At 39.6% G+C, this 27,904-nt stretch overlaps 2 protein-coding genes across 4 annotated transcripts; both read right to left on the bottom strand.

Moving 5' to 3' along the window:
- Nucleotides 1-483: 483 nt before the first annotated feature.
- Nucleotides 484-27,499, bottom strand: cpne1 (copine I). 2 transcript variants are annotated; one of them, XM_085457338.1, is made up of 16 exons: nucleotides 27,434-27,499; nucleotides 9,444-9,572; nucleotides 9,173-9,352; nucleotides 7,726-7,800; nucleotides 7,567-7,638; nucleotides 7,112-7,195; nucleotides 6,805-6,894; nucleotides 6,622-6,720; nucleotides 6,453-6,539; nucleotides 5,929-5,988; nucleotides 5,606-5,739; nucleotides 5,367-5,421; nucleotides 5,134-5,188; nucleotides 4,579-4,712; nucleotides 4,257-4,493; nucleotides 484-3,587 (listed from the first exon to the last, which is right to left on the bottom strand). In XM_085457338.1, exons 2-16 carry the CDS (start codon nucleotides 9,570-9,572, stop codon nucleotides 3,471-3,473), a joined length of 1,608 nt encoding a protein of 535 aa, XP_085313464.1. In that variant the 5' UTR covers nucleotides 27,434-27,499; the 3' UTR covers nucleotides 484-3,470. The 2 variants fall into 2 exon arrangements, with proteins under 2 accessions (XP_085313464.1, XP_085313465.1); XM_085457339.1 differs by lacking the exon at nucleotides 27,434-27,499 and adding an exon at nucleotides 10,729-11,047.
- Nucleotides 17,808-27,496, bottom strand: rbm12 (RNA binding motif protein 12). Of its 2 annotated transcripts, XM_085457337.1 has the most exons (3): nucleotides 27,434-27,495; nucleotides 23,873-23,939; nucleotides 17,808-21,592 (listed from the first exon to the last, which is right to left on the bottom strand). In XM_085457337.1, the coding sequence occupies exon 3, from the start codon at nucleotides 21,562-21,564 to the stop codon at nucleotides 18,862-18,864; it is 2,703 nt and encodes a 900-aa protein (XP_085313463.1). In that variant the 5' UTR covers nucleotides 21,565-21,592; nucleotides 23,873-23,939; nucleotides 27,434-27,495; the 3' UTR covers nucleotides 17,808-18,861. The 2 variants fall into 2 exon arrangements, with proteins under 2 accessions (XP_085313463.1, XP_085313461.1); XM_085457335.1 differs by lacking the exon at nucleotides 23,873-23,939 and having other exon boundaries at nucleotides 27,434-27,496.
- Nucleotides 27,500-27,904: the final 405 nt, after the last annotated feature.

Here is a 27,904-nt window from a genome sequence, read left to right as displayed (position 1 = left end):
AGCGGTATGAAACTGTGTGTGTGACTGTACAGTTAGTCTTGTTAAAGTGTGTGTGTGTGTAGGGCAGGACCTTTTAAATGTTTGAGAAAGCAAATACAGTTGCTCAACTAGTTTCCTCCTCAGAAAGCACACACGCACACACTCCAGCCTTCTGCAGAGTTTACCTGCACCCTGTTCCAGGAAGCAGTTTTAACTTTGAGTGGATGAACTCTATGATGGGGAAACAAATGTTTGATTCCAGCACAGATGATCAGATAGTTTGACCAGCTCTGTGTGTTCAACTGAATATAAAGAGCAAAGCCTCCCTTTCAACCCGATGGAGCTGAAACATGAACGTCAGTATGTTTGTGTGAGAAATCATTCATGCTGAGAGGTAGACTAGCTAAACAGTCGTCCTTCTCTCAGTAAGTAAAGATAAGAAGAAAATGACGTTTTTACAAGAACAGCAGCAGCTCTTCCAATGAAACACAAAAACCACCACGCTTTCCATTTCCCAGTTTTTATTACCATCTTGAGAAAAGCATTCTTCACAGACAGGTTTATTATTGGTTATACTGGTTTAGTTACACAGGTAAGTCGATAGTAGTTAGCCGAACAAGCAGTGGAGCTGCTAGTCACATTATGCTGTGGCTCCACAAACTATTCTAATCACAGCCTGCAGCAGTGTGGGAATACTATGGGAGATGTAGTGCTTTATCATTATTAATACCTAATCTTAAGCTTAATTTGTTGATACTGTGGGTTTGTGAGATGACTGCACCATGTGACCAATCAATATGATCAACAATTGACTCCTAAAATATGTTTTACTAGAACAAAAATATATTTCAGTATTCAACATGTGAAAACAGAAGTTTCCCTTTCTTTAGAAGCACCAGGTGAGGGTGAAGGTGAAAAACAACCTGTAAGAAAAAAAGCTTTCTACTGAATCTACTAATGTTTGGTACAAAAAAACCCAAAACAACCAAAATGAAATCACTATTGTTCTGATTTTATTATCTTTTTCTACAACAGTTTAGAATGTTCTGTTTGCAGAAGATTCAAACACTGCAGACCTGTTTCTAAGACTAACCCTAACCCTTTGCCACAGCAGAAATAAACCAGCAGCTCCCGACCTAAAGGCTTGGCATAGCGCAGATCATGAGATGAAGAAAAGAAATTTAAAGAAAACAAAACACAAACTGACTTTTCGCCCAAATTTTGTCCAATACGTGGAACTTTAAAAAAAATAAAAATTTTGCCGTTGTTAAAAATGTATTTAAATGATACGGATCTTTCTGTTGAACTGATCACAGCTGTTAATACAGTAGTTGTGTGCGCTGCTGTGACAATTATAGTCAGTTCTGCAAGGAAAAGGATTTTGGCAAACAGTAAAGCAAAACAAGGGAGATGGTGTTTTAATAAGAATCAGTTTATCCCATTCAGCTGATCTCTGAACTTCTGTGACAAAATTAGCAGAGGATTCACTTCCTGCGAGTCTATCAGGACGCTGTGCAGAAGAGGTGGCTTTCTATCACCCATATTCATGGTGAAATACAGTTTCAATTAAAAATAGATAAAACAACGTGTTTGATCACTTTTGCCTGACCTTTTCCCCTGGAGATCTGATCTCTCAGAGTTTTAATTGAAGAAAATCAAACCAGCACTTTCATGAGACTGAAACAAGAAATCTTGGCTCAAGTTAAAATAAAAATACAATCAATACAGAGTACAAGAATTTGACCTAAAATTAGCTGTGAAAAGCGAACGTTGATGTCACTTTTCTTCTTTTCGTTTGCAAAAGTGATGATGTGACATGAGTAAAAAAAGCTCAATCTTGCCATGAGTTTGGAGGTCAAGACACCGACCACAAAGTCGAGCGTTTCAGTTTAACCAAGCACTTCTTTTTCCCATTTTTCCTCCTTCCTTTCCTGCATTTTCTCTAGCTAATCTTTTAAAAAACAAAAAAGGCACAACATCTAATAACTGTTTAGAAGTCTTTACAGCTGAAGCTGTGGTAACAGTATTTTATAACAAAATTAAATGTGACTATGCTGTAAACATATTTTGACACGTTTTAAATCCCAGCATCCCAGGCTGTAGGAGCCATGTTTATCTTGAGGTTTCTTAAAGTGTCCACAATGCTTGCTGTTTTACGACTTCACTGCGTTTCAGTTACATAAAAGCTTAGTTTGATTATTAATTGCTTACTTCTGCATCTCATGTTTTCCTTGGCATTAATCCTTCAAAGCCTGGACATGTTGCTGTGATATGGAGTTCAAGCTTGAATACAAATTCATGTTTTAAAGTGTTCGTGTTTGCTTTGGAAACAATTTTTTTCCAACTTCAATAACATCTTATTTGCATAGGATCCAAATAGAGCAGTGATGTCACTGTGCAGCACAGGTGGCCATTTTGGCTCCCAGGATTCATTCAAGTGTGAAAAGTTTTCAGGTTTATTCAAAAAGGCACTTTACTGTCATTGTTCTAAACTTTGTTTGACTTCACTTTGCACATTATGTTTGATACTAATTGCTTTCTTATAAAGCACACATTATATTATCTTTAATGTCCAACCTCGACTCTATTTCAATCAATTGATTGCAGTTGAATTGCAGACGTTCAGATTTACTAGTAACCTGCAAACGTTACTGACATAATGTGCAAAATGGAGCTCTGGGAGCCAAAATGGCAGCATTAACAACCAGCAGCACAAGAGAGCTATACAGAAACATCCAGGCTCAAGTAGCAAGAAAGAAGCTAAACTAAGGCTACACTATAAGGCAGCATTAAAGTCTATAGTAAGGCGGTAGGTGTAAAGCTATATATCATTTGTAATATAATCTTCCAGCAAAGTGCAAGGTATTGGCACATTTAAAAAAAAAAAAGCTAATCAGAGCAACACACACACAGAGCTGAGGAACCAGGAGCTGCAGTGCCACTCATGTCCACTAGGGGCTGCTGTGATAAAACTACATTTAAACGAATGAGAAAACCCAGACATCTGTGCAGATTTTAGAGATCACATCTCCTCTGTCAGTAACTTTCTTCTTCTGTTAGAATACATGTGGAACAAAAACAAGACACTTTTTCTCCTGTGTGTGTGTGTGTGTGTCTCTTTGTTATTCAAACACATGCTAACAAACACATGTGATCTGCATAGATACTGTGGAAGCAGCAGAAGGAATAAATAATCTGCCATTTCTATTCTAAGATTATCATTCCACCTATAGAAGACAAAGATCTGGAAACAAAGACATTCTTAAATGGAGTAAACAAAACTGGGATGTTTTCCTGTGGCATCCTGATTGGCTAACAGCTGAGTGCTGTTCTGCAATTGGCTAACACATCAGCGTGGTCCTTGAAGAGTGGTCAACTTTGTGGCTGAAGGCCGAGTGGGGGCATGTGGTCTAGCGGTGGGTTGGAATGACATGAGGGTGGGCCTTCGGTTTTGGGGAATGTGAGGGTGGGCTTTAGGGCATGCAGAATGTTTAGGATTTAGCAGCAGCCTGAGATTTTGGTGGATCCAGCCCTCTCGTTTTAAAATAAGAGACCAGCTGATTGGGAACCTCAGCGAGCACAGACTGAGCCAGAGCAGCCTGAGGAGCCTGGAAAAAGAGAGAGACGTTGTTAATGATTTCCTCCAACACCACAGAGTCCATGCACAGAAATGACTTCACCCCCAGAGACAGGTTAACATTTAGAGTATATTATTTTAGACCTGAACAGGTTTTAAATTAAGAAAATATTTTCTGTTGTTGATGCATTTTTGTTTTGTGCCCTCTGAGGAGAGTGGTTGCATGAATTGAATGTAGAGACTTATCATCATTTCTATGAAAGAAATATCCCTTCATCTATAAAAGTACACAGGTAAATCCAGCAGGGTAGTTGGAGGGAGGGGTCAGCCGTCAGTATAAAACAAAACTGGATGAGAAAAGTTGTCATTCTGGAGGAAGATATAAAAAAAAATAATGTCCTTGCATTTCATTAAATTCAAGCAAGAATCCACCTAAATTCTGTCTATATTTGCCTATTTAGGCACAGTGACTGCACTGTTTTAGTGGAAAGCATCTAAAAATCTGCTTTGTGCCGTGTCGGCATGAGAAGTAATGTTTCTGTTTATCTTTCAGGTTTTCAGCATAATAGTTGTCATAAAAGTTGGAATAATATTAAATTTATAACTAAAGAATTAAAATATTAAAATGATAGGCCACAGGAATGAGTCCTTTGTAACTGAGCCTGAACTTTCTTTTAGTCTTCTTATGCATCACACTTACATCTGCAAACTGTCTGTACGGCACGAACTGGACAATGTCTCTGGCGACTGATTCTCCAGTTGTTGACCTAAGCACACCGTCATCTCCATCCAGAAGCTCCATGGCCTTAAAGTCAGCTGGTCCTACCCCCACAATAATGATTGACATGGGGAGTCTTGATGCCCGAACGATGGCGTCCCTCGTCTGGTCAAAGTCAGTGATCTCGCCATCAGTGAGGATCAGCAGGACAAAGTATTGCTGCAGAGACAAGAAGATACATGTCAAAGTTAGACTGTATTTCAGGCTAATTGTCTTAAGCTTTAGTTGTTATGAGTTCACTCACAGCGGCAGCATTAGCCTGTGCGGCACCGGCAGCAATGGAGGCAACGTGGTTGATGATGGGGGAGAAGTTTGTTGGTCCAGAGAGCCTGATCTGAGGCAAAACCATCCTGTAGGCTTCAACAATCCCCTGGATGCCTAAGAGTGGCAGCAGCAAAGCAGAAAAACCAAACTTTAAAAAGAAAATCTGTTAACTCTTCCCTCCTTGGATGCCTACTAAGGGTAACCATGTTTCTCCTTTTTGAACTGAGCGGTTTCTGTCACTTTTCAGGTCTGCTTCAGAACAAAATGACTGTGTGTGCATCAGATGTTAGTGAGAGAGATCTCTTCCCATGCAGCTACCTTTGGAAAAACCCATTCTAATGCTCATCAAATCACATCTTTATTGATACATAATAAGATGTTAAAACTCATGACTAAGGGTACAATCTTTTTTTTTGTCAAATAACAGCTAAACTATCTTAAATAAAATTTTAATTAATTCTTCCTTCACCTGTTTTTTAAATGGAATAATCTAGTAAATCATATCACTTTTGAGGTACAGTAAATGTGTGTGTACCTTGGCAGTAAGGGTTAGTTGGGTTGAAGTTGAGGGCGAATTCGTGGTGTGCCGCCTGTAGGATCAACAGTAGAACGGTTTAGTAAACCGGACATAACTGATTTAGATCAACGAAATCAAATCAGAAAATTACAAAATAATTTTTACACCTCAGGGAATTAATGATCTCTCACTTCAGAAACAAATAGAAACTAAAGAAACAGGCTTTGTGATTGGTCGGTTAGAGAGCTGACCTGGTAGTCTGGAGGTAATTTGGCTCCAAAACCGAACGCTGGGAAGAGTTTATCGCTGAAAGAGGAAACAAAATAATGACTGTTAGACATAAAGATCAGAAACATTTTCATTTCACCAGAGGTTAGAGTGCAGTCAGGAGAGCAGAACAAGAGCTTAGAAGGCTGCAGAGTTTAGAGTTTAAGGCTCAGGTTGGAGATGTGAAGTTGTTTGGGTGTAGTTTGAGTGAATGAGTACTGACGTGTCATAGTCCTGGACCACGTGGCCCACAGACCACAGAGCAGACAGGTACTGGTTCAGCCCATCTGCACTCATATAGTGGAGAGAGTTGGGTGAGCGAGGATCACCATTAGAGCCAGTGAAGTCAATCCCAACCTAAAGCGTTCACATAAAATTACTGCGTTAGTTTATTAACTTCTTTTTCAACTGCTCAAGTTGATTGATAAGTTGTGATCAGTAGCTGAAAAGTCAAATGACAAAGATAAGCCACCCTTTGAGTTACTGAGCTTGGTTAGATAAATTACACCACTTAAAATGTGTGCATGTGAGCTGGCGTTGACATACGGTGAAGTTGATCTGGCAGCCACCCATCACATAGTCCAGGAAGGTGTACTGAGTGATCAGCTGCACACAAACAGAGAATCAAACATGTTTCGATGCATGCATCTTTACTAAAGATTCACTTCCGTCACGGCAATAGTCACCAACAAGCCAAGCTGACAGAGCTCTGATTAGCAGTGAACAGTTCAAGAAAACTCAATGAATAGAAACTTCAGCTCAAGAGAGGAGGAATCTGTTCAGTCTGTCTGACAGTGGTTTACACAGTAACTGTAGAGGAAGAGTAGAATTAGTATCCCTAAGCTGAACTTTATGCACATCGTTTTCTCATTTGTTTATTTTTATCTGATATATGTTTTTGATTTACTTGATTTTATAATGTTAATAACCATGTAATGTGTACTTTCTTGGGCAGGTCCCCATTAAACAAAAGTGAGATTTTAACTTTAAAGGAATTCCCATTTAAATAAAGTTGAAAATTTTAAAAAAGTAAACCCCTTGAAGAGAACCCTGTGTCACGTAGTCTTTACCTTGCAGCTCTTGACAGAGACAACTCCAGAGTTCTTGTAGCTCTTCTTCTTCTTCTGTTTCTCGGGATGGATGCAGTCAAATTGCACCTGGAGAACAACACGGCACAGCTCAATAACCTCTCAGCAGCAAACTAAAATACGTCACGTGTCTTATCATCGCTGGACTCACCGGTGAGCCGTGTGCTGTTTTCTGCATATCGGAGACTTTAGTGGTGAAAGAACCAATCAGATCATGAGATCCATCACTGTCGTAATCAGAACAATCCACCTGCAAAGGAAGGACAGGATTTAATGGAACAGTTACACATTTGATTGGCTGTCATGAACTGAGGTGGATTCTAATTGGTGGAACCTTCAGAGGTCTTTCAAGGTCGCTGTAGCAGAGAGTCTGCAGAGGGATGGTGAACTTCTTCCAGGTTGGATTCAGATTGTTCTTCACAACCTACAAACAGAAAACACAAATACACAGAAACAGTCCTCATCTCGGTCATCTTCACCATAATTTTCTGTTTGTGCTTTTGTAGTTTTTCCACATGATAAGCTAAGAGTGTTAGATGTTTAAATATTTTGTATTTCAGCAACAAGAAAGAGTTTGAGAAGGATCGTAGCAATTAACAGCCATCTCTCACATGAAATAAGGTGTGTGCATGTGTGTTTACCTCTGTCCTGTGGACCAGCTGCCATTTTCCATCATCTCCCTGTCTAAAAAACTCCAGGAATGGATCAGACTTCCCAAACGTATCCTAAACAAACGGAGGACAGCATGCTGCAATCTCATTTATTGGCGATGCATTTTACTAAGCTGTGAGGGTAGATTAGAAAGCAACACACATACTCTGATATAGCTGCATGTCATCAGTGGCTCAGATATATAAAAGGAAAATTCAGTACACATTACCAAACTCTTTGTAATAAAAATGAGAGTCTAAGAAAAGCTCAAAATTAAAAAGCTAAAAAATACACTTAAATTATGTTTTTAAGCACAAAGGTGAGGAAAAATAAGACCGATGGGGAGTATCAAGAAACACCATCAGCCATTCAGAGCAGCTGTTCATGAGATCAAACCTCAGTGAGTAATAATTAAGAATTAAATAAAGTAGGAAGTAGAAGATACCTTCTTGTCAAGGTTTTTAGCCTCCCACTCCAACTCAATGGCTCTGTTGTCCTTTATCTCCTCTGCTGTGATCTACACACACAGAAACACACACACTTATGTTAAAGTCACAGTCATCATAATCTTGTTTTATTCTCAGTACAGCGATACTCTACATACAGTGATGGTTCCCTTCCCAGCAGGTTTGCCCTTCTTCAGCTGCAGAGGTCTGGTCACAGTTTTGCTGGAAACTATCTGAAACACACAGAGAAGGTAATGTTTGCAGCTTAATCATTGACAGCCAGCTCCCAAACCTGAATTTGCATAACACAGTTTGTCCAGCAGAGGGCAATGTTGACCTCAGAGGAACTTTTTAGTTTCTTGCCTAACAAAAATAAAGTGTTGTTGAACATTTTAATGGATATCAGATTATAATCTTATATCAGCTTGCATGCCTCAAACCAGTAGACTCAACCTGAATCTGTAAGTTTAAAAAAACAACAACAACAACAACAAAAACGCCATTTCAGAATTAAAAACAGCCAATCAGCTGCAGCACAGACAGCATAGCTCGTTATGGTTCAATGACACCACTAGAGGGCGCCAGCATTACATTGGAAAACTGCAGAATAATCTGCATTGAATAATCTACACTAGGGGTGTCAAACTCAAATACACAGTGGGCCAAAATTCAAAACTGGAACAAAGTCGCGGGCTAACGTTAATATTTATTGAAATATATTTATTCCTCCAGATATAAGAATGAATCTTTTCTTATGGACTCAAACACGTTTTGCTGAAAAACTGAATATGGAACAAGCAAAGCTTAATACTAAACAATATATATATTAGCTGTATAATACCAGTAGGCCAGCTCTGAGAGTTTGACACCTATGATCTACACATTGTAAGACTGGAACAGCTGATCGTGAATCATTATGTTAGTTAAAAGAAAATTTATTTGCAACAACTTTGCACAATAATTAAAAACCGTGAAACATTTCCTGCATCTCAAATTGTTTATTTCTTGGTCATATTCAGCATATTTTGCATTTCAGCTAGTTTCTGACACGTTGCCAACAAAAGTTTTAATGAAAGTTAATGAGTTACAATTCCACTTTCAATAAAGAAAGTGCATCTACTTATTTCAGTAACTTTATAGTGAAACTTGTGTTATATGATTGATGTCACATACATTTATGAAAAATGTATAAACTTTATAAAAAGTACCCCACCCTTGCCCACCCACCCCACTAATCTGAGCGACCCCCATCACTCAGGCCGCTCGCAAACACACTATATTCAGACCAAGTCTGTCTTCTTTTGCGCTACTCCCAAGCACTTTGCAACTTGTACTCTAATGTGTGCCTTTCTCTTATTTTTGTATACATTTCTCTTTTTTATATATATGTCCATCCTATTGTATACATTTCTCCTGCTTCCTCTTGGGAAACTGGAGAAAGCAACAGACTGAAAGTTACAATTCTAACCTACAACAGTTGGGACACAAAAACAAACAAAAAAATAAGCTTGACTGCATTTTGAAGAGCTGAACCTTAGTCTACTGAAAAATAGATTCTAATAAATCTGGTATTGAAAGTAATAGCTGATCACATTCGGTGTGTACCTGGCCAAGTGTGATCTCCACCCCTCCCAGGTAGTCATCATCACCAAGGTCAGAGCTGGAGTTGTCGATGTCGTAGACACCCAGCTTCAGGTTCTGAACTTTCTCGAAGTGATAATCCAGTCGGAGACGCTGACTGAAGGACGGGCTGGAGTTGTTCTTCAGACGCTCAGTGCGGCCCAACTGACGCAGAGAAACACCAACAGGATTCTCACATTAGAATGAAGTCTGAAGCCAAACAAAGCTCTGTTCTGAAGCGTGACTGTCATATTACCTCAGCCCACTTATCTCCTCCAGTGCTCTCCAGCAGGACACACAGAGGATCAGACTTTGACCCCACATCTTTATCCAGCAGGTTAGCACAGGAGACACTCAGCTCCACCTTGCTGACACAGTCTGCCATCTGAAGGAGGAGCAGAAAAGAAATTAAAATCAGCATAGCTTACAGTGACAGCTGTAACGTTAAAATAGTCATTCAAGAGTAGAAATGTGTGTCTTTACAGCAGTTATAGTACCCTGTATCAGAAAAAAAACAACTGCAAATAACACCAATGCTTATCCATAAGCACTGAATCACTAGAAACACAAAGCCTCAGGTTACCCAAAGTGGCCACAACAACTCAGCCGCTACAGATCAATATAAACACAACATCTAATCACTATCATACTCTTCTCATCTCCTGCTCCTGTACATTAGTTAAACAAAAACACGCGTTGGTAACAGGATTTTTTTTTTGCAACCATACTGGGTCTTTGCAAGCAACCACCTGGTCCAGGAAGTGAGTCAGTTACCTCATATAACCTAAGTGCTGTGTCACTTTTGGTCAACTCATTATACATTAATATATACTTTAATCATATTGATTAAAAATAAAAACAAATTATTTTATATTGCAATCCTGATAAGTTTCCTTTTGGTAGCAAGCCAAAACCTCTTTATTGGTATGCCACTCAAAACCGGAAACTTTCAGCAGAGTTTCCTAAGATGTCCCCAAATGAAACAGCAGCTCAAAAACACCACAAATGCAATCACTCTTTAACCACAAACAGCTGCAGAATTTAAATGAAGTTTGGCAAGATCTCAGTTTTGTGTTCTGCAACTTCCTGCACCACAGAGTCATAAAACAACCCAAATGTAAGACAGCATATCTCTGATGACTGTATTCATTTATCTTTTCCACATTCAAAAGAGGCCACCGGTCTCAGACACTCAATAAACAGAGGAAATGTGGCGGTATCGTCTTTATCAGCAGCCATAAAGTCAGCCAGGCTCTTCTATAACAACTCATGTGACATATTCGCACCATCTGCCACCTGATATGCCGTTTTCATTACAAACTAAATCAACAAAAGGAGCAGAAGCAGGTAAAGGCACCACCCGCACGAACTTGAGGAGTAGCAGCCCCTTAAAGGCAACATCAGCATGAGATTGAATGGAGATTTGACTTGACCTGTAAAACCAGTTACACCAGCACAATTCTCCAACACACGAAGTTCACACACTCTCGCACAAGCACACATTTAAAGAGAATTATGCCATCATAAATGCTAAAAATCACCTTATTGGATCCGTTATATTTTATCCCCTTCAAACAGGAATAAAAACCAAGGGCGGTGTACAGCCACTCCCACAACCCGCGAACGGAAACTACTCCCTGTTTTTTCTGTTAAACACACTAAAGAGCTCACTAAACGTTATCTGACCAGTTTATCAGGATTTCTAGTAAAATACACGCCACACAATACAAGCCTTGAGTAACTGAGACGAAAATAACTCCGTTTGTCGTTGCTCGAAAGCCTTCGATGTCACGGGAGGGTGGTGGCCAGGCTAACTATTCTCTGATTGAACATGCGGTTGCGTACTCGACTCCTGATTGGCCAAAACAACCGTCAGTAACGCCCTCTGATCCCGAACAAGAGTACGGTGACGTTACTACCTTTCACATGTCCTGTAGACTCCTTCACAATAAAAGCTCAATAACGCCAAACGCAATCAATCCTCCCACTCATTTAACTTTCCAATCACACTACAGCCGACCAGGTATAATGCACATTGTTGAGTAATTAATAATTATATTAGTAGTAATGTTGGTACAGAGACAAGAACAACAGAAAAGAAATCATACCACCTCGTTTAAACCTTAGCATAGCCTGAAGATATTATTATTACACCCGCCTCGGAATTAAGCTGCTGCAGCAAACGGGGAAACTATTCCAAAGATTACTGCACCAACAACAAACCAAAGCTGATAACCCCAAACACAACGATGACAGGACAGAGAGAAAAACGTCCAGAGTCCCTGAGATCTTGCATAATTAAAGCTTTACTTCCAAACACAAGCACAACAAGACTTAAAGATATGGTAAGGATTAAAGCATATCCCAGTGCAATAATGCAAAAATGTTTAACAGTGTTACACACTTTAACACAATTCATAATCCTTGAGGATTATAAATCGTACAAGTAATTTATAAATGATCATGACTGCATCCCATCAGAGATAATATTCAGTCCACCTAATTTTAGTTTAAATTATCATGGCTGAACAATCCATCCTAATATGTGTATTGTTTTTGCTAAAGTCCAGCATGTTTACGAGGGTGGTAATATTGCTACAGAGATGTAGCAATATTTGGAGATTTATGTATGCATTTCCAATTGAAGATTTATTTTTTCCAAATTTCACTTCAAAACTGACCTAATAGAAAAATATTTTATTAATATCTATTTAAAGCTTTCAACCTCATTTTTATGTCCTCCAAAGTAGAATTCCCATTGCTCTTTTGTAACGAAGCTATAAGAAAGATAATGTGTGTTGGGGGAGGGTGCTATTGTTTTTGTTTTTTTCTTCATCTGACTTGATGTTTGAGGGAAAAAAGATCATGTGCTTTAAGACTTAAACGTTTTAGTGCTTTTATATTGAAGATCACATACTTGGGCCGGAAGTGCTATTGTAGCTGCAGTTAAATGAATGAATGATGAAGCAGATGTACTGTGGTGATCAGAAGAAGAGACCAAATAGACTGAACAACAGTCAGAGCAGAGAGGAAACAGAACAAACTGCACACAGCATGAGTCACCCTCCCCACAGAGAACAATATGGTTTCATTTTATTCATCCTTCGCAGTAGAACCACAGTGCAGTCTGAAAAGCAACACAGAAACACACCAGGAAAAGCACAAACAGATAAATGCAGTACGGAGGGAGAGAGGGTAGGGGAGAGTATTGTTGTTTTATTTACCGTGCAGATCTCACATGCATAAACAAACCGAGCTCCTGCTTCAGTGATTCTCATTCTGTAAGGATCTCTTTCCCTGAAAACTACTCACACCCTTTTCTTAAAAATAAAAATAAATAAAAATCTTTGGGACTTAATTGTGAGGAAATATGTTGAAAGTAGCATACTCCATGGTTTGAGTAAGATGCAGCCTCAAAAAAGAGCTGGAATAAGTTTGCACCCAATCCATGCTATAATAATGTAACAGGAACCTTAAGCTAAACATTATACATTAAACATTATATTATTCTTCTTTAGCCCTAATTTTATGTTATGCTCATCAAAAATAAATAACCCTGAAACTCACGCCAACTGTCTAAGTTGGAAAAGCATATGCACTTGCTAAGTTTATCATGACCTCATGCAAGACCAAAAAAGTTGAGAAAAAACAGCATCTGCAAGAACCCACAGGGCTCAGATTACCCCTTTTCCTCCATATCTATCTGTATATCTATCTAGATATAGATAGATATCAGTTTTAACATTACCTTAGTGTACTTAGGTGTTAATTTAGCTTCATGTACATTTATTATATTGTTAGACTCACTGCATGATTCTATACAATAAAAATGTTGTTTCTTTGTTTTGTTCATATTTGGGTCATTAATTTGCATTTCTGTAAAATCCATATGATGAAAGACTTACTAATTAACAAATACTAATATTTCAACATTATTATTATTAAAGTTGAAGCAGCAAGGAATCTAGAAGTGGCATTAAGAAAATGCTCAAACTTTGTAGGCATATGTAAGTGTTTCATATGCCTTAAAAAGAAAAAAATAATACGTGATCAGTCCAGTCAATAATCTTTCGCACAATTTCCTCCATTTCCACAAGTGGACTCCTCCCCATTCTTTATACACCACTTCTCATTCAAGGATAAAGAAGGTAGTATATCGTTTTCTACTTAATTATAATATATATATATTTTAAATTACTTATTTGTTCATCCAACATCACTAGGTCAGGTTGCCTACCTACAATTATTTTGTGAATTTTGCATTTACTTAGCTGCATGTGTTTACATTTTTTTAAATTATTTTATGTTGTAAAACTATTGTATATTTGGGTTAATGTTACTAGTCATTTATTTTCAACTGATTTTCAAATCATTACCAAAATAATGCTAAATAGGCGGCAACTTTATCAGAAAATGCCAGTCTTCCAATCTCCGCCATCTAATACCGCTATATATTATATAAATTGCATATAAAAACCCATCTACCAGTTGCTAACTATGAACAACAGGTAAAATATTCTGTAATGTCTATACATGACCATCTATATATTGCCGTGGCTCAATTTGCATTCCAACGCATACATCTACCTTCTACACCATCTATAGGCCTCCAACAGGTAACTGTTACTAATAGAATACCATTCACAGAGCACTATTTGCCATCTAGACAATGCTATCTGCAGAGCACCATCATCTAACAATCACATTCAATCCACATCTATCATGTGTTGGTTACTGGCCAGAAGCCTCTGGCATCAGCAATACCCTTTACCTTTTACAACCAACCACAGTTTACATAGCCCACCTTCTGCACCATCTATTGCAAGGGTGTTGAACTCCAGGCCTCGAGTGCCAGTGTCCTGCAGGTTTTCGATGTCACCCTGTTTCAACACACCTGATTCAAATGATAAGTTCATTACCAGGCTTCTGGAGCACTTCGAGACATGTTAGGGAGGTAATTTAGCCATTAAAATCAGCTGTGATGGATCAAGGACACATTTAAAACCTGCACCGACCCTGGAGTTGGACACCTGTAATCTATTGGCTACCAACAATCACTTACGAACCACAGACTACCTTTGACAGTATACTATCTACCTTTGACAGAATATTGTCAACCAGCACTTACTTTCTGTCCACAGGCAACCATCTACATTTGTACTGTACCAAAAATCAAACACTATGTTATTATACACATTCCTCTATCTACCATTGACATAGCATATTCTATAGAACGGCATCCACCTTAAAAAGCCATCAAAAGTTAACCATTTTCAGCCATTTAACAACAACCACTTTCTATCCATAAGTCACTATATTGGCTACCATTTGTAAGCCGTTGTTCCATCCACAGGCTACTACTATCCAAAACAATATAATCTAGAGGGCACCATCAACCCTATATAATCATCAACAGCTTACCAAAAGCTTGCCAAAACACTACCATTTACCTGAAATCATGTTCTATTCTTCCTCCGTTACATAGTAAGTACTATATAGACTTCTATCCACGGGGCATTGCTAGGCATGATTTACCTTCTATAGGTACCCTTTTAGAAAGCTATTACATACCATACACTTCCTATAACTTAAAGTCTAAATGCTACCAGCTACCTTCCAGTGCTCTTATGATCAAAAGGTTACCATATATAGGCTACTATCCACCAAAAATTACTTCCTATCCACATGCTACCTTGTACTAGTTGCCATCTACAAATGAAATGCTACATAGGCTACCATCCACAAACTACTATTCACCACTTAACTGCCAGCCTTTACCTTTGAATCAATTCAGTTTTAGTCATATAGTGTTTTATTTATGCAAGTGTAAATTTATTGATATCACAACAGATGTTTCCTCAAGGAGTTTTATGTTGTAAAACAATAATACAAAGAAAACTCCTATGAGCAAGCCCTTGCCAAGAGAGAGAAGAAAAACAATTTTAACAGGAAGAAACCTTCAGCAGAACCAGGGTCAGGTTTGCAGATGGCTGCCACTCCCTGAGCCTGTGCCTATAAAATCTTAAAAGAGCTCAATCTACCACAAGTTATCTACAGCTTGACATCCATAGGTTTAACTCGCCTACAGACTACCATTTACAGGCTACAAAAAACCCCTCTACTACCTTCCAAGGAGTTTATACAGGCTAGGAGCCATCTAATAGCTACCATCGCTCATAAGTATGTATCGCCTTCCAAACATTGGGCAATTTAGACAATCTAGTGATTCAAGGCTGTAGGCCTGCCACCTGCTCCATTTTTTTGAATCATTGAACAATTATGGCCTTGAAAACTAATCTAGGATTAATGATATTGGTGCTCTACAGGCAGCACCAGCACTTTTCAGGGTATTGTTGATAAACTATGTGAAATTCCTCATGTGCTTTAAATTTCACTCACCTGCAAGATCTGCCTTCTGGATGTCTATTTATCAGGAGGGTGGAAAGCAGCTCAGTAGCAGTCACGCTGGGATAATTTTTACCCCTGCCTCACACTCACCCACCAAAACACAGGTACTGCACAGACATGCATCCTTTGCAGACCAATTGTCAGAAAAAAAATTTTTCTCTTTAATTTGCACTGCATTTTCTCTTCACTCCACACACCAGCTTCACAACAAAGACACAGTCATCTTTCCCAGCAACCATTTTTTAAAGACAGTGCTTCAGTTCTCTTTATTACAGCCTGCTTATCTCCCACAGTTTCACACAAAGTTCAGCAATGCATGCACATATTGTTGAACGCTGTTGTACCTGCTTGGAGGTTAACCATATCCAGATAGCAGACGACTCCTCTTCAGACAAAACTACCTCCACTGATGCTCTCCACTACCTCTACTCAGTACAACAGAGTTGATAATACATCCAAAAGCTTTATTTTAAGTTTGCAGCAAATAAAAAATAAATAAAGCACATCGACAAAAATGAGAGCAGCTGAGGTGACAAATCAAAACTTTGACGATTTGGTTGAAAACTGTTCTGTAATTTGGGATAAATGATCTTCCACAAATTGGTTTGAATTTGCTCAGAGAAGAGTTCAGTGAACAACAAAGGCTGTCATAGAATATCATAAACCTCTTGTTCATATATGACTAGTGTTTGTTTTACCCTGTCAGCTATTATTTAACTCTTGGTTTCAGGATGAATTTAATTATGAGCTCTATTTTGTGTGGAGAATTAGACAACATGAATACTGCTGAGGCACAAAGGGTTAGTGAAGTTCTGCCTTCATGTCCCATCATATTTCTAAGGGAAGCCTAAATTTTCACAAAAAGCTACAGCTATTTTCTGCAGCTACAATGTACACACAATGTGCTTTAGTTCTATAACTGTGCAAGAATGCATAGGCTCTTCATAAACAATTCCACTAAGAAAGCATTTAACTAAATTCCTAACAAACAACAAAAAAAACAGCTGAAAGTGTAGTAGTAGTAACTGTAGCGCAATTCACCTGTAACATGCTAGACAGTGCTCCAGAGGTTTGTTGCTAAACAATTATTTTAAAAACGCCAATGAAAATTTTCTTGGGAGTCAGCTTCCCTTTTAGCATCACAGCAGAAGTGGTTAAAAATAGTTTTCAACCAAGTATTCTAGGGACTGGAAAAAAACCCCATTGTGTACTTAACTCAGTTACTGGGTCTTTGCTGTCATAGTAGTGGTAGTTTCATGTAGGGTTGGGCGATATATCAAATATACTATACTATGTATGATGACTTTTTCCACATACAATAGTTAAAATGGCCTTAACATAACCATCTAGTATAAATTACCATGGCAATATTCTGCATGTAATTCCCCCCGCAGCCAACCCACCTGGCCGGGGGGGTAGGGAGTATATTACCAGACTGGGAAAAACATGGTGACAGCAGGAGTTTCAGACAAGCAAGGGAATGAGACTCGCTAGCTAAACAATGCTGTAATTCGCAAAACATGCCATAGAGCTATTACCGTAAAAGGTAACTGTGAGACCTGCGACTGTTCTTGGTCAGTCGTTTTTATACTCACTATCTAGACTTTTGTTTCTGTAATTTGAGGTCATCAAATGTTTTATTTTACAACTTTTATAGTTATAAGCACAAAAGAGCACCTTTTTTGTTTTATTTTGTTTCAGGAATTCTTGATGTCCTTTTTTTGTTGCTATGATCTTGTTTTGTTAAAAGTCTAGTGTTAACCACAGAAAGAGATTTACTGTGACAGTATAGTCAAACCTCTGTGTGCAACTGATGGTTAAAAAAATGTTTAAACTAAAGCATTTCAATTGATTCAGTCATCTTATTCTGACTGTTTCAAACAGCAAAACTTTCACGTCAGCCTTTTTAAATTGTGCCTTTGTTTTTTTTTTACATTGTCTTCCAACTCCAGAGAAAATAAAACCATTACATGTACGCCTCCTCCCCCCAAACACAAAATCTCTCTACTGTGTAAAAGAGAACGGATAACTATATAGGTTCAAGTTCTTTCCCATAATAACGCCTATTCATATTGAGTTGAAGATGTCGATATTAAAGGTCACCTGTATTGGAAACAAGTCCAAACGAGTCTTCCATTCCGCTTCTACAAAAATAACTCATATTCAGTCAATTTCCATCATCAGACAGTGAAGAGCAGTCAGAAAGAGCTCATCGCAGGTGAGGAACATCCTTTTATTAGCTAAAGTAAAGAGGACTCCACATCATATAGGGTTATACGTTCATACAAGTTTTTCACACTGACAATAGAGAGAAACAAACATAAGCTTAAAGAAGAAAATATCCAAAACAATTATGAAACAACAAAAAGCTACCAAACTAAAAACACTACAGACTTCATCTTAGCGCTCTACAATCCAAACATCTACTGAGCAAGTGCTGTGGAAAAAGGGTGGCATTGTTCAAACACAGCGAGATGATAAAAAATGTGAAAAATTAAAGAAGTTCAGCAGCCCCTTTTTACAAAATAAAACTGAAGTCAGCAATCTGTCCATCCCACACACTCCACGTATCAACAGAGGACTGTTGCAACACAGATTTGAGACAACATTTACTATAGCAAGTGTCTTTCTTTTACAATGGCCACAAAACTTCAAGTCAGTAATACGTTTTCCACAGCAAAGGGGCATGTCAACATTTCACCAAAGCAACATTTGATCATTGCAACATAGCTTTTTTAAAATCATGATTTCACCACAGCAACAAGGAATGTGGAGAATTACAGCAACAGAGCATGTTAATATCGAACCACAGCAGCGCAGCATATTTAAGCATATACAGCAATATTAGCATAGCAAAAAAACAACAAAAAAGACACACAGAAAAACCTAAAACAGTTGAGTGTGTTCGCTGCATCATGAGTTGACATGATTTGGAAATAAGCTGTGATGTCATTAACAGCTTGAAAACAAAAGGACCAAAATCCTCCCATCATCATCATAAGCATCATCATCATTACAATCACAGCAATATTAATCATGATACTGTGCTATCAAAGTCAGTGGAGGAGCTGCAGAAAAGAGCAAAGTCATAGTTTTCTACTGCACAGACTGCAGGGGATCTGGCTTACCTGCCAATATCTACACAAAGGGACAGTCACAGCACAGGGCAAGGTCTGAACTGTGTCCAAAATCTGGTATGGTTTAGGCTGGCTTTGTTTCAACTTGACTTAATCCAGGTAATTTTAACTACAGTCAGTGTAGGGGCTTTAACCAAGGCTTATCTTGACCTTGCGTGCTCCAATAGGTCGATCATTGAGGTCCATAACTGCAGCAGTGGCCTCCTCGTGGCTCTGAAAGGCCACCATGGCCTCTCCAGTTGGCAGGCCTTTCTCATTAAACTGTAAGCAGACTGAGCCAGGCAGCACCTGGTAACCGTAAAAGAAATCCATGATTTCATCCACTGTCACGGTGAATGGCATGTTCTGCAGCTTTACAATTGTTGGGCCAGCAGCGCCACGCTGACTGCTAGGATTATTGGATCCTGCGGGGGCTGGCTGGTTGCGGAGACCCTCTGCCCCTGGAGTGAACACTGGCTGTGCACTCACCACTCCACCACCTGGACGCCCCTGGTTGTTGTTGGCCCCTCCCCCTCGGTTCTGTCCTCCCACACCTCCTTTTCTGTTGGCATTGTCAAAGGGTACCAAGCCTCTCAGCCCATCCTGGCTGAATGGACCCCCTCCTGCAGCTCCACTACGAAAGCCAGGTGGCTCCAAGATTGGCGCTCCAGGAAGGCCTGCAACTAGTGGGGGAGCCACGCCCAAATTAACATCTCCCAATCCCGCAGCCAGTGGTGGGAGAGGAGGAGGGCCTGCTAGCCCATTTCCTGGAGCTGAAAATGGAGTCACAAATGGGGGGCTGTTGAGGTTCCCCATAGTGTTTCTGAGAAAGTTAAACTCCTCACCACTAATCCCAGCAAATGGATTGATTTGGGGTTGCTGGGGAATTGTTTGGGCTTGTTGGTGGTGGTTTTGGTTCTGCTGGTTCTGGTTGCGTTGGCCCCTCTTATTTTGGGGTGGAGGATTTCTTTCAATTTCTTTCATCTGATCAAAGGTCACAAGATGGACAAAGGCATCCCGTCCATTGAGCTTTTGACGGTGCAGTCTTTCAGCTTTGCGAGCATCTTCTTCAGTTCGCAGTTGGAAGATGGCTTGTCCTAAACCGTTGCCATGGCTATCTGTCAGGACCTTCAGGGTGTCCTCATAGATGCCCACACCCTCCAGAAAGGCTCGAACATCCTTCTTGGAGATGTTGTAAGGTATGTTGGTAATGTGGGCGCAATTTCTGGGCGTTTTTAAGCCATCCTGGTTCTTGCCATCACCCTGTGCTGCTTCACGCTTGCGGATGGCATCAATCTTTTCTAGCATTCCCTTACGGCTGATTGGGTGAACCTGAATAAACCGGCTGCCCATATACTGCATGTGAGCACCTAGAGCTCCCTTGTAGTCCTGTTCCGATTTGAATTCGAGAAATCCCTCTCCTGTGGCTCGTCCATTGGGGCCATAGGCAATGTAGATACTGTCTTCTACAATGTCCAAATTCTTAAAGAACTCCTTAATCTGTTTTTTGTCTGCCTCATAAGGAAGGCCCTTTAGGTACACACAGAACTCCTGTCGGTGGGGAGATCGCGACCTTGCTCGTTGATCTCTGCCTCCTGCCTCTACATTACCACGGCGGTGCTGCAGATCTTGTGACTCATTACTGCTATTTGATTTGCTGCTGTTGTGAGGAGCATGGCCTGCCAACCCATCATTGAGGCTGGCCCACTGACGCTCAGAGCCAGGGGTGATCTCAATGAATCTTTGGCCCATCATGCCACCTCCACGCTTCACTGCTTCAAAGCTCTCCTGGGGTGAGAAGAACTTGACCATAGCTCTACCAGTTGGCCGCCCCTGTCCATCCCTCATCAGGCGAACAGCATCAAACCCCAGACCCCGAAAAAATTCCCTGACTTCCACCTCTGAGCATGAAAATGGGAGGTTTTGCAGCAGAACAAACAACTCATCAGGATTGCCAGCTCCTCCCCCAGTGGCTACGGCAGCAGCCGCCTTCATGTGGGCTTGAAGGCCAAGTGAAGCCAGAGGAGAAAGAGGGTTAAACAACATATGGTTGGGTGTCCCAAGAGGAAGGCCCGAGCCTAGTCCAGCTGGGGGAGGTAGGGAAGGGTTGAAGGGAGGTAGAGAGGACATGTGCGGAAGGTGTGACATAGGAGGCACTGGAGGTCCTTGGGACAGTGGCGAAACAGTAGGAACAGGAGGAAGGGAGGAGACTGGAGGAGGAATTGGTATAGTAGGGAGTGTGGGCATAGGAGGCATGGAAGGCATGCTGGGAAGTGGAGGGATGGGTGGGGGTCCTGCATTAAGAGATGCCAGTGCTGTGGTGATTGTGGGAGCAGAACTGTAGCTGTTGGGGAAGCTGGGCACCACGCTGGCCAAGCTGGTTGCAGCTTTGTTATTTGGTGGCTCCTGAGATGAGCTTGCTGCCGTCACTGCAGTTGGGGTGTTACCAAAACCCTGATTTCCATGGCTACCGCTTCTCCCCCCTGCCCCAGACTGTACTGTGGGTATAGGGGCAGCACTTGCTTGACGACTGGCATTTCCTGCTGTAGGTGCAGCAATCTCCACAGCCCCTGCCCCAGCCTCAAATCTCCGGCGACTGAGTTCAATCATATTCTGCATTTCTGTCTTGCTGCTAAGCAACAGCGACACTTTGGAGCCCTTAATGGACCCACCTGTTCGCATCATGCCCAGCCGTGCGTCCTCATCTGTGGCGAAGACGATGAAAGCCTCACCATGTTCACCCCCCACGATGTGCACTCCCCCATCAGGAATGGTGAGGCCAGAGAAGAAGTGCCTGATGTCCATGGTGCCAGCCACTATGGGCAGACCCTGCAGTCTGATGACTACCGCCATACTGACTGCTAAACAACAGCCCTAAAACCTGGGGAGAAAGCAACACTACCATCAGATGAAGAGCAGAGAGAGGGTGACCAATCGTTTCCAGATTTTTTTTTCTAGTAAACTTGGATAGGAGTCTCTTTTGCATAGCCAGCAGTGCTTACAATTTTAAGCGCTTCATAATAACAAGTTCTCAATCTTGCACTCCTTTTTGTCTTGCCATCTGGAAACCAAAGGTTTTTTGGAAGGGGTTTGGGGAATAGAGGTAAGAATTTTAAAAATTTGCACAAAACTGTCAACTAAAACAGTCTCTCTGAACCACTTAATAGGTTAGCTAAACTTTCATTTTGATAATTAAGCAATCCTGCCCAACATATTTTACTAGACCACAAAACAATCTTAAGCTTTAAACATAGCTTTAGTATTGAATAACTGACAAGTGTTAAAAACAGTGCATAGCAAGAACAAAGAAATTGTGCTTAAAGAACAGCAAGAATTTCAGGCAGGCTTAAAGACAGGGGGAAAAAAACAATCCAGATAAAGTTGATGCTGTGATGATATGTGGTATATTCTCTCCTAAATTGTCATGAATTGCAAATATATAACATTTAAAAATTCTGAAAAATTTTTTTACATGCCAAAAATGAGACTCATTTGTCATCTGTGATATCTTTTTGTCCTTCTAAACCATGCATGCACCTGGCCAGGTCAAATTCTAATCCTCAGTAAAGCTTATCTGGTTTGTAAAGACAAGTAGCACAGCTTTTGTTTCATTCAACAAGCATTTTCAGGTATCAACATACCTTCAATGTGAATTGTGTGCACAAAAAGAAAACTTTAACACAACTTGTTTTACTTTCAATACTAGATTGCATAAAAGCATCTGAAGTCCAGGGTTTCCGCCAGTGTTTGAGTATCAAGCATTAAGATGGTTGCATTTTCAGGTCGTGTTTATTTAAATTTTATTTAATTATGAGCTAAAATTATGACTGTTAGTTAAACACTAGCTACCGTATCTTGTACGCCTTCTGTTTTTAAACATTTGTCAACAAATTTTTTTTTTTAAAGTGTAGCATTCACACCAAATGTGAAGCAAAGTTTTGACAAAAGTCTATGCAAGTTCATGCGGGTAATGGAAATTAAGGCAAATCCACGTGTATTCATCTTTCTCTCTATTCTCCCAGAGACTAGCGTCTTCTGACATCACCAACATTTAGAAAGTGAGGACCAGTTTAATGCTGGTGTTAGTGGATTGAAGGAGCTGTATGGTCGAACAGGAAAAAAACTAAAAAGCTTGGAGAAAAGTGAGCAAATTTGAAGATGTTCTTGTGAACATTTAGAAATGATGGCAGCACTGCAGTGATTTTTCTCCTACTGGCCATTATGGCCAAACATTTGTGGATTCCATAAAACTACTCAGCAAGTGTACTGGCGCAAGGTGAGACTTTTTTTTTCATGTTTGGTGCGAACACTCTTAAAACAAATAAAACAAACATACTAAAATAAAATGGACTGAAGTAGCAAAATGTTTAATACCATTTCACCTTTATTTTTCAACTAATATCTGCCCAATTACATTCGCTAATTATAGCAGGCAAAAATCATCCATCGCTGTATACAAGATTAACTGTGATTCAGTGCACTGTAGGTCTGTGCCATATCATATTGTCCATGACAATACTGATATAACATTTTAAGTGACATAAAAAAGTCATTATCCAATATCACTGCTATAGCAATACTATGTTTTTATGAACCCTACCCAACCTATCTGAAATGGGAGTTTCTTTAGCAGCCTCCAAAGAAGCACAATAAAACATTCAGCATTTTTTTTGTCTATATCATGATTAAAATATTGTGATACAATTTTGAGGCTATATTCCCCCCCCTGCCCTCCTGCTGGTGTAGCCTATTGTACTTGATCTTCATGTGTACCTAGTATTCATTACTTTGGTTGAATAGTGCCATGTTAATACTTCCTCCTCCTTTTTCAGCTTTTTCTGGCCTTAGGTACATTTAGTAAGGCCACTAAGTTATGGCGGAAACCCAGTGAAGCCCAAAGAGGGAATTTTTAAATGTTTTAATTTTTGTTTAAGATGAAATGGATGATGAAGTGTCATTCAACCCAGTTTGTCTAAGGTTTATCAAGGCCTTGAGTCTTTGCAGTGGTACTCTGGAATATTGAGCCCTAATAAACTGGCTGCAACAATAAGGTTCATTAAGTTGTCTATCATGCAGTACAGCGATATTGCTTGTTTATTCAACTATGGAATCATTCGTGCAACAGTAATCCTTTATAAATCTCATGCAACTTCCAACTCACCAATGCAACTAAGCTGTGTGTATAGTTTCACTGTAACAGACAGAGGTTTTCTGCAGGATACTGAAACCTGGTGAAAAGGTCAAAGAAACAAGCATTCCTGTTTTTAAAAACATCATCAATGAATTCAGCCTTTCACAGAAAAGAATGGTACGTTGAGCCATTTTCAAGAAGGTTTTGACAGGATGTGCTTTATCAGTTTCAAGTATTTGCACTCACTCAGTTAAAAAAAAATGCTGAATATTGCACAAGTAGTATGTGGTGGAAGAGTTTAGCCCTACAACTAAAAGCTGGTCTTATCACGGAAAAGCACACGAAAATTGTTCTATAAGCTCCATGGACACTAAAACTGGAAATCTTTTCCAACAACAGATCATCATAATGAGACAGCAAAAAGAAAAACTACTGCCAGAAGCAAAGAAGAACTCCAGTCCAAAGTTCAACCTCATCATGACTAAGACTAGCAGTGCCCACAACATATCACACTAAACTAAAACATTTAGGCTTCGTAAACCAACAACATGATGACTTCAGCTACGAAAAAATGTAATTATCAACAAATAGATAATAACAATATCTGAAAACATTCAGCAATGCCCACCAAACGTCAAAGCAACAACCCAAAAAACCAACCGATCTGGCAAACAGGTCGAAGGCAACATCACAGTGTTGACCAAATCCAGCAGACAACACTTCAGCATCTGGCTTTAAAAGAGCACAACAAGCGGAACAAACCAAACCAGCAAATATGCAACACATCGTCAGCAATTAACACAAATCATTGGGACAACTATTACAGAAGTAACAACAGTAACTTATCAATTACAGCAACATTTTCAACATTTTGTCAAAAGCAAATTTAGATATATGTAAACCAGAGCAACATAAGCATCACGTCAACCAGAGCAACATTAGCATCATATCAACCGGAGCAACATTAGCTTTAAGTAAACCAAAGTAATATCAGCAACTAATTACCAGCACAGCACCAAAGACAGCAGCTGAGCAGAGGAGAAAGTACAAAGCAATGAGTTGCAGAGGAACATGTTTGTATGCCAGGATACTACCCACAACTCAACACACCCACCAAAATCAGTCTGGACATTAACATTAGCATTATCAGCGCCAGCAGTGTACCCACTGCTTTTTTAAACTAGATTTTAAACAATTTCATTCAAGACATCCACTACCAACATCAACAGCAGCAAGAGGATAAAACACAGCAGAAGAGGAAACAGCAACAAACAAATACTGTCAAAGAATCGAGTAACCAGAAGCAAGTTTAAACATTCAGCTTGTATTAACACAACAGAGACACAGTGAAGCTGATAAATCACACAAAGAAAACCAGAAACTGATTTTTAAGAAAGAAACTTCAGAATCAAAAGGAAAAACACACTGTCTTAATTTGTTGGTTCAAAGCTGGAACGCATAACTGGCTGTCAAATCCATCAATCAAAGAGTGGAATTGAAGATGAAAAAAGTAAGACCATAATCTACCAAAGAACAAGAATGAGGAACTCTCCATTCACAACATTCAGCATGTAGATCAAGTCTCAGATGGGACAATGAGACTGCCTCTGGGATGAAGCCCAGAGCACACCTGAGCCCTCCTTTTTCAGAAATGTCTGATAAAGAAAAATCTCTGGCACAGAGCTCCACTGGCCTGCGCAATGCACACTGAGCCAACAGAACAAAATTAGAAACCACTAATACTGGAGAAACTGATAAATATTCCTGTTTGCTGTGTTCAGCATCCAACAGACCAACTGGGGAGTCATTCACAAACTCAACTAAAGCCCCTTTCAGACATGCACCTTTGATGTGAATGTTTAGAAGCACTGATATACAAGTCTCATGTTTGATTAATAGTGTACATGAAAGGCCATACGAAGGGATGCACCAATATATTTGGCCAAATTGACTCATTAATCTTACATACTGCTGTGTGAGGATTAGTTATGATAGTCATATATTCAAAATGTCACAAATTATACATTTATGAAAAAAAAAATTCCTTGTTATTACAATTGTCTGTTATATTTTAACATGCAACTCTGCTCCTCACTTATTTCCCAAGAAGGCATCACAGCAGATAATTTGGCAGACATTTACACCGAATACCCATCCTGATAAAACTCTCCCTTTTATCCAGGCTCGGGACCAAAACCATGTTTGTGTCTCTTCCCAGTCTGAGACACTTAAGTAAAAATGTTAGCTACTACAACTTGAAGTGGAAAAAAAATCCAGTGCAAACTTTTTCAGGTAAAGTTGGCAAAGCAAAACTACCTGCAGAGATCTGGGACTTAAGTAGTTTTCCTTATTGAATGCTATTTCTGACTGAAGTTTTCATCCCTGTTGTTAACCTATTTGCAAATAAGATGATTTACCAGTTGCTGTGGTGTCACATTGATTAAAGAAAGTGTGAAACAGTGCTGTCACAACTGTCCACAATTCATTATAATGGATAGAGAATCAAACCATTCCAATGCGTTTACTTATGTTTTCTAATAAATACTTCTAAAAAAATACCTATTTCTATAATTTAAAAATTATAAAAACAATGCAAATAAACAAAAACATTGGTGCATCCCTGGTAATGAGTGTGAAAAAGACATAACTTTAGAGTCAGTCTTACACTTTAAGCTGTTCTTTATGTTGACAACCTAAATCTTGACTATGCACTTACCTGTAGGAATTACATAAAAACAACAGGCGCATCATCGTCATAAATTCAGGCTATACAAAAATATGTAGCATTGGCCTATGTTGCATATATTAAATCATGATATTAACGCTACAGTGTAACGGCATGTATACTGTATACTACATATTTTAGAAGCTCTCTCTCGGTTCTATCATGACTGAATTAAATCATGATGATCACAGGGGAGAGCTGGGATTGCATATTTCATATCTGAAAAGGGCTGATGTTCATAAACCAAGACCACACATCAGTTAACAGCTATCAGAAACGTCCCCACATGGTCTCCATGACTACTCAGCCTCATCTTGAACAACATCCTCTCTGACAACATCGCGGCTCAACGCTTAACGTCATTACCCAAAGCCGGGGTTTACTGGTTTCTACTATGCAGTGACGGACGGCGTTGTATCGTAGCAAATATCGTTCAAAACCTTCCTCCATGCCCATCACTCCACTCAATAAATACACGACAAGAACACGAACTGACGCTCAGTGAAAAATAGAAAAATGTATATATCTGCTTGCGGCTACGGTTAAGACACCGTTTTACACAAAGTCTGCTTACACTTTTTCTTATGCTAACAGTCATTACGCTTAACAGGCATTCATAGTCTACGTGGAGTTTATACAGTCGTAGCTAACTATCAAATTTTCAGCAGATAAGAGTGAATGTAGATTATACCGCTTAGCTTCCTAGCAGGCTAATGCTCATTAGCGACCTAGCTGACTGGGGTGGTTGCTTTGTATGTGTGCGTGTCTGTGTGTGAAGTGCAGCGGAACAACGAGCAGGCTGCGTGCTTTCATCGGCTCCCGCTGTGATTTCGTCTTTTAGCGAGCAGCCGCGGATGTGTTCTTACCGAGAAATTTGTCAACAAACACACTGAGGTTTAACTCATGAACGCGGGTCTTTTCTTCTCCCTTCTGCAAGCTGCTGCTACGACTGCACGAAATGTCGGCACAAACACCGCGATGACAGGCGTGATGACGCGAGAACACGCAGCTGGGGATATCCTGATTGAGCGACATCGCCACCTGTCGACTGGGGGAATTAAGTAGTTTAGTAGACCTTGCCTTATCTATCCCACTGCACCTTTAATCACTCTTCTTGACAACTTAAGTTGTTTTTGTAGATTATAAAATTACGAATATTTTATAATATACTATACAATTACTATATTATTATATACATTTTTTGTTGGGTAAAAACAGGGGTTGTACAGTTCTAGCAAATGTGAAAGTTATTATTTGGTAAGAATATCTTTATTTTTCAGAGATAAGTTCATATATTCGTATGGTATATTTCGGTGTTTACTGGAGGCAAAATGGGA

Source organism: Copadichromis virginalis, linkage group LG5, assembly GCF_057382275.1.
Source record: "Copadichromis virginalis isolate Kocher_CV1m ecotype Utaka linkage group LG5, C_Virginalis_male_GT1.1, whole genome shotgun sequence".
In the NCBI taxonomy this organism is placed as follows: domain Eukaryota; kingdom Metazoa; phylum Chordata; class Actinopteri; order Cichliformes; family Cichlidae; genus Copadichromis; species Copadichromis virginalis.
The sequence above is the reverse complement of the archived record's forward strand: the minus strand, read 5'-3'. Positions and strand labels throughout refer to the sequence as shown.

What these genes read in the sequence shown, in the direction of transcription:
- rbm12 (XM_085457335.1), bottom strand. Translation starts at nt 21,564, where the DNA reads ATGGCGGTAGTCATCAGACTGCAGGGTCTGCCCATAGTGGCTGGCACC.
- cpne1 (XM_085457338.1), bottom strand. Translation starts at nt 9,572, where the DNA reads ATGGCAGACTGTGTCAGCAAGGTGGAGCTGAGTGTCTCCTGTGCTAAC. An exon ending in CTAAAAACCTTGACAAGAAG is followed by an intron (nt 7,196 to 7,566) that starts GTATCTTCTACT and finishes CCGTTTGTTTAG; the next exon opens with GATACGTTTGGGAAGTCTGA. An exon ending in TCTCTGTCAAGAGCTGCAAG is followed by an intron (nt 5,989 to 6,452) that starts GTAAAGACTACG and finishes GTTTGTGTGCAG; the next exon opens with CTGATCACTCAGTACACCTT.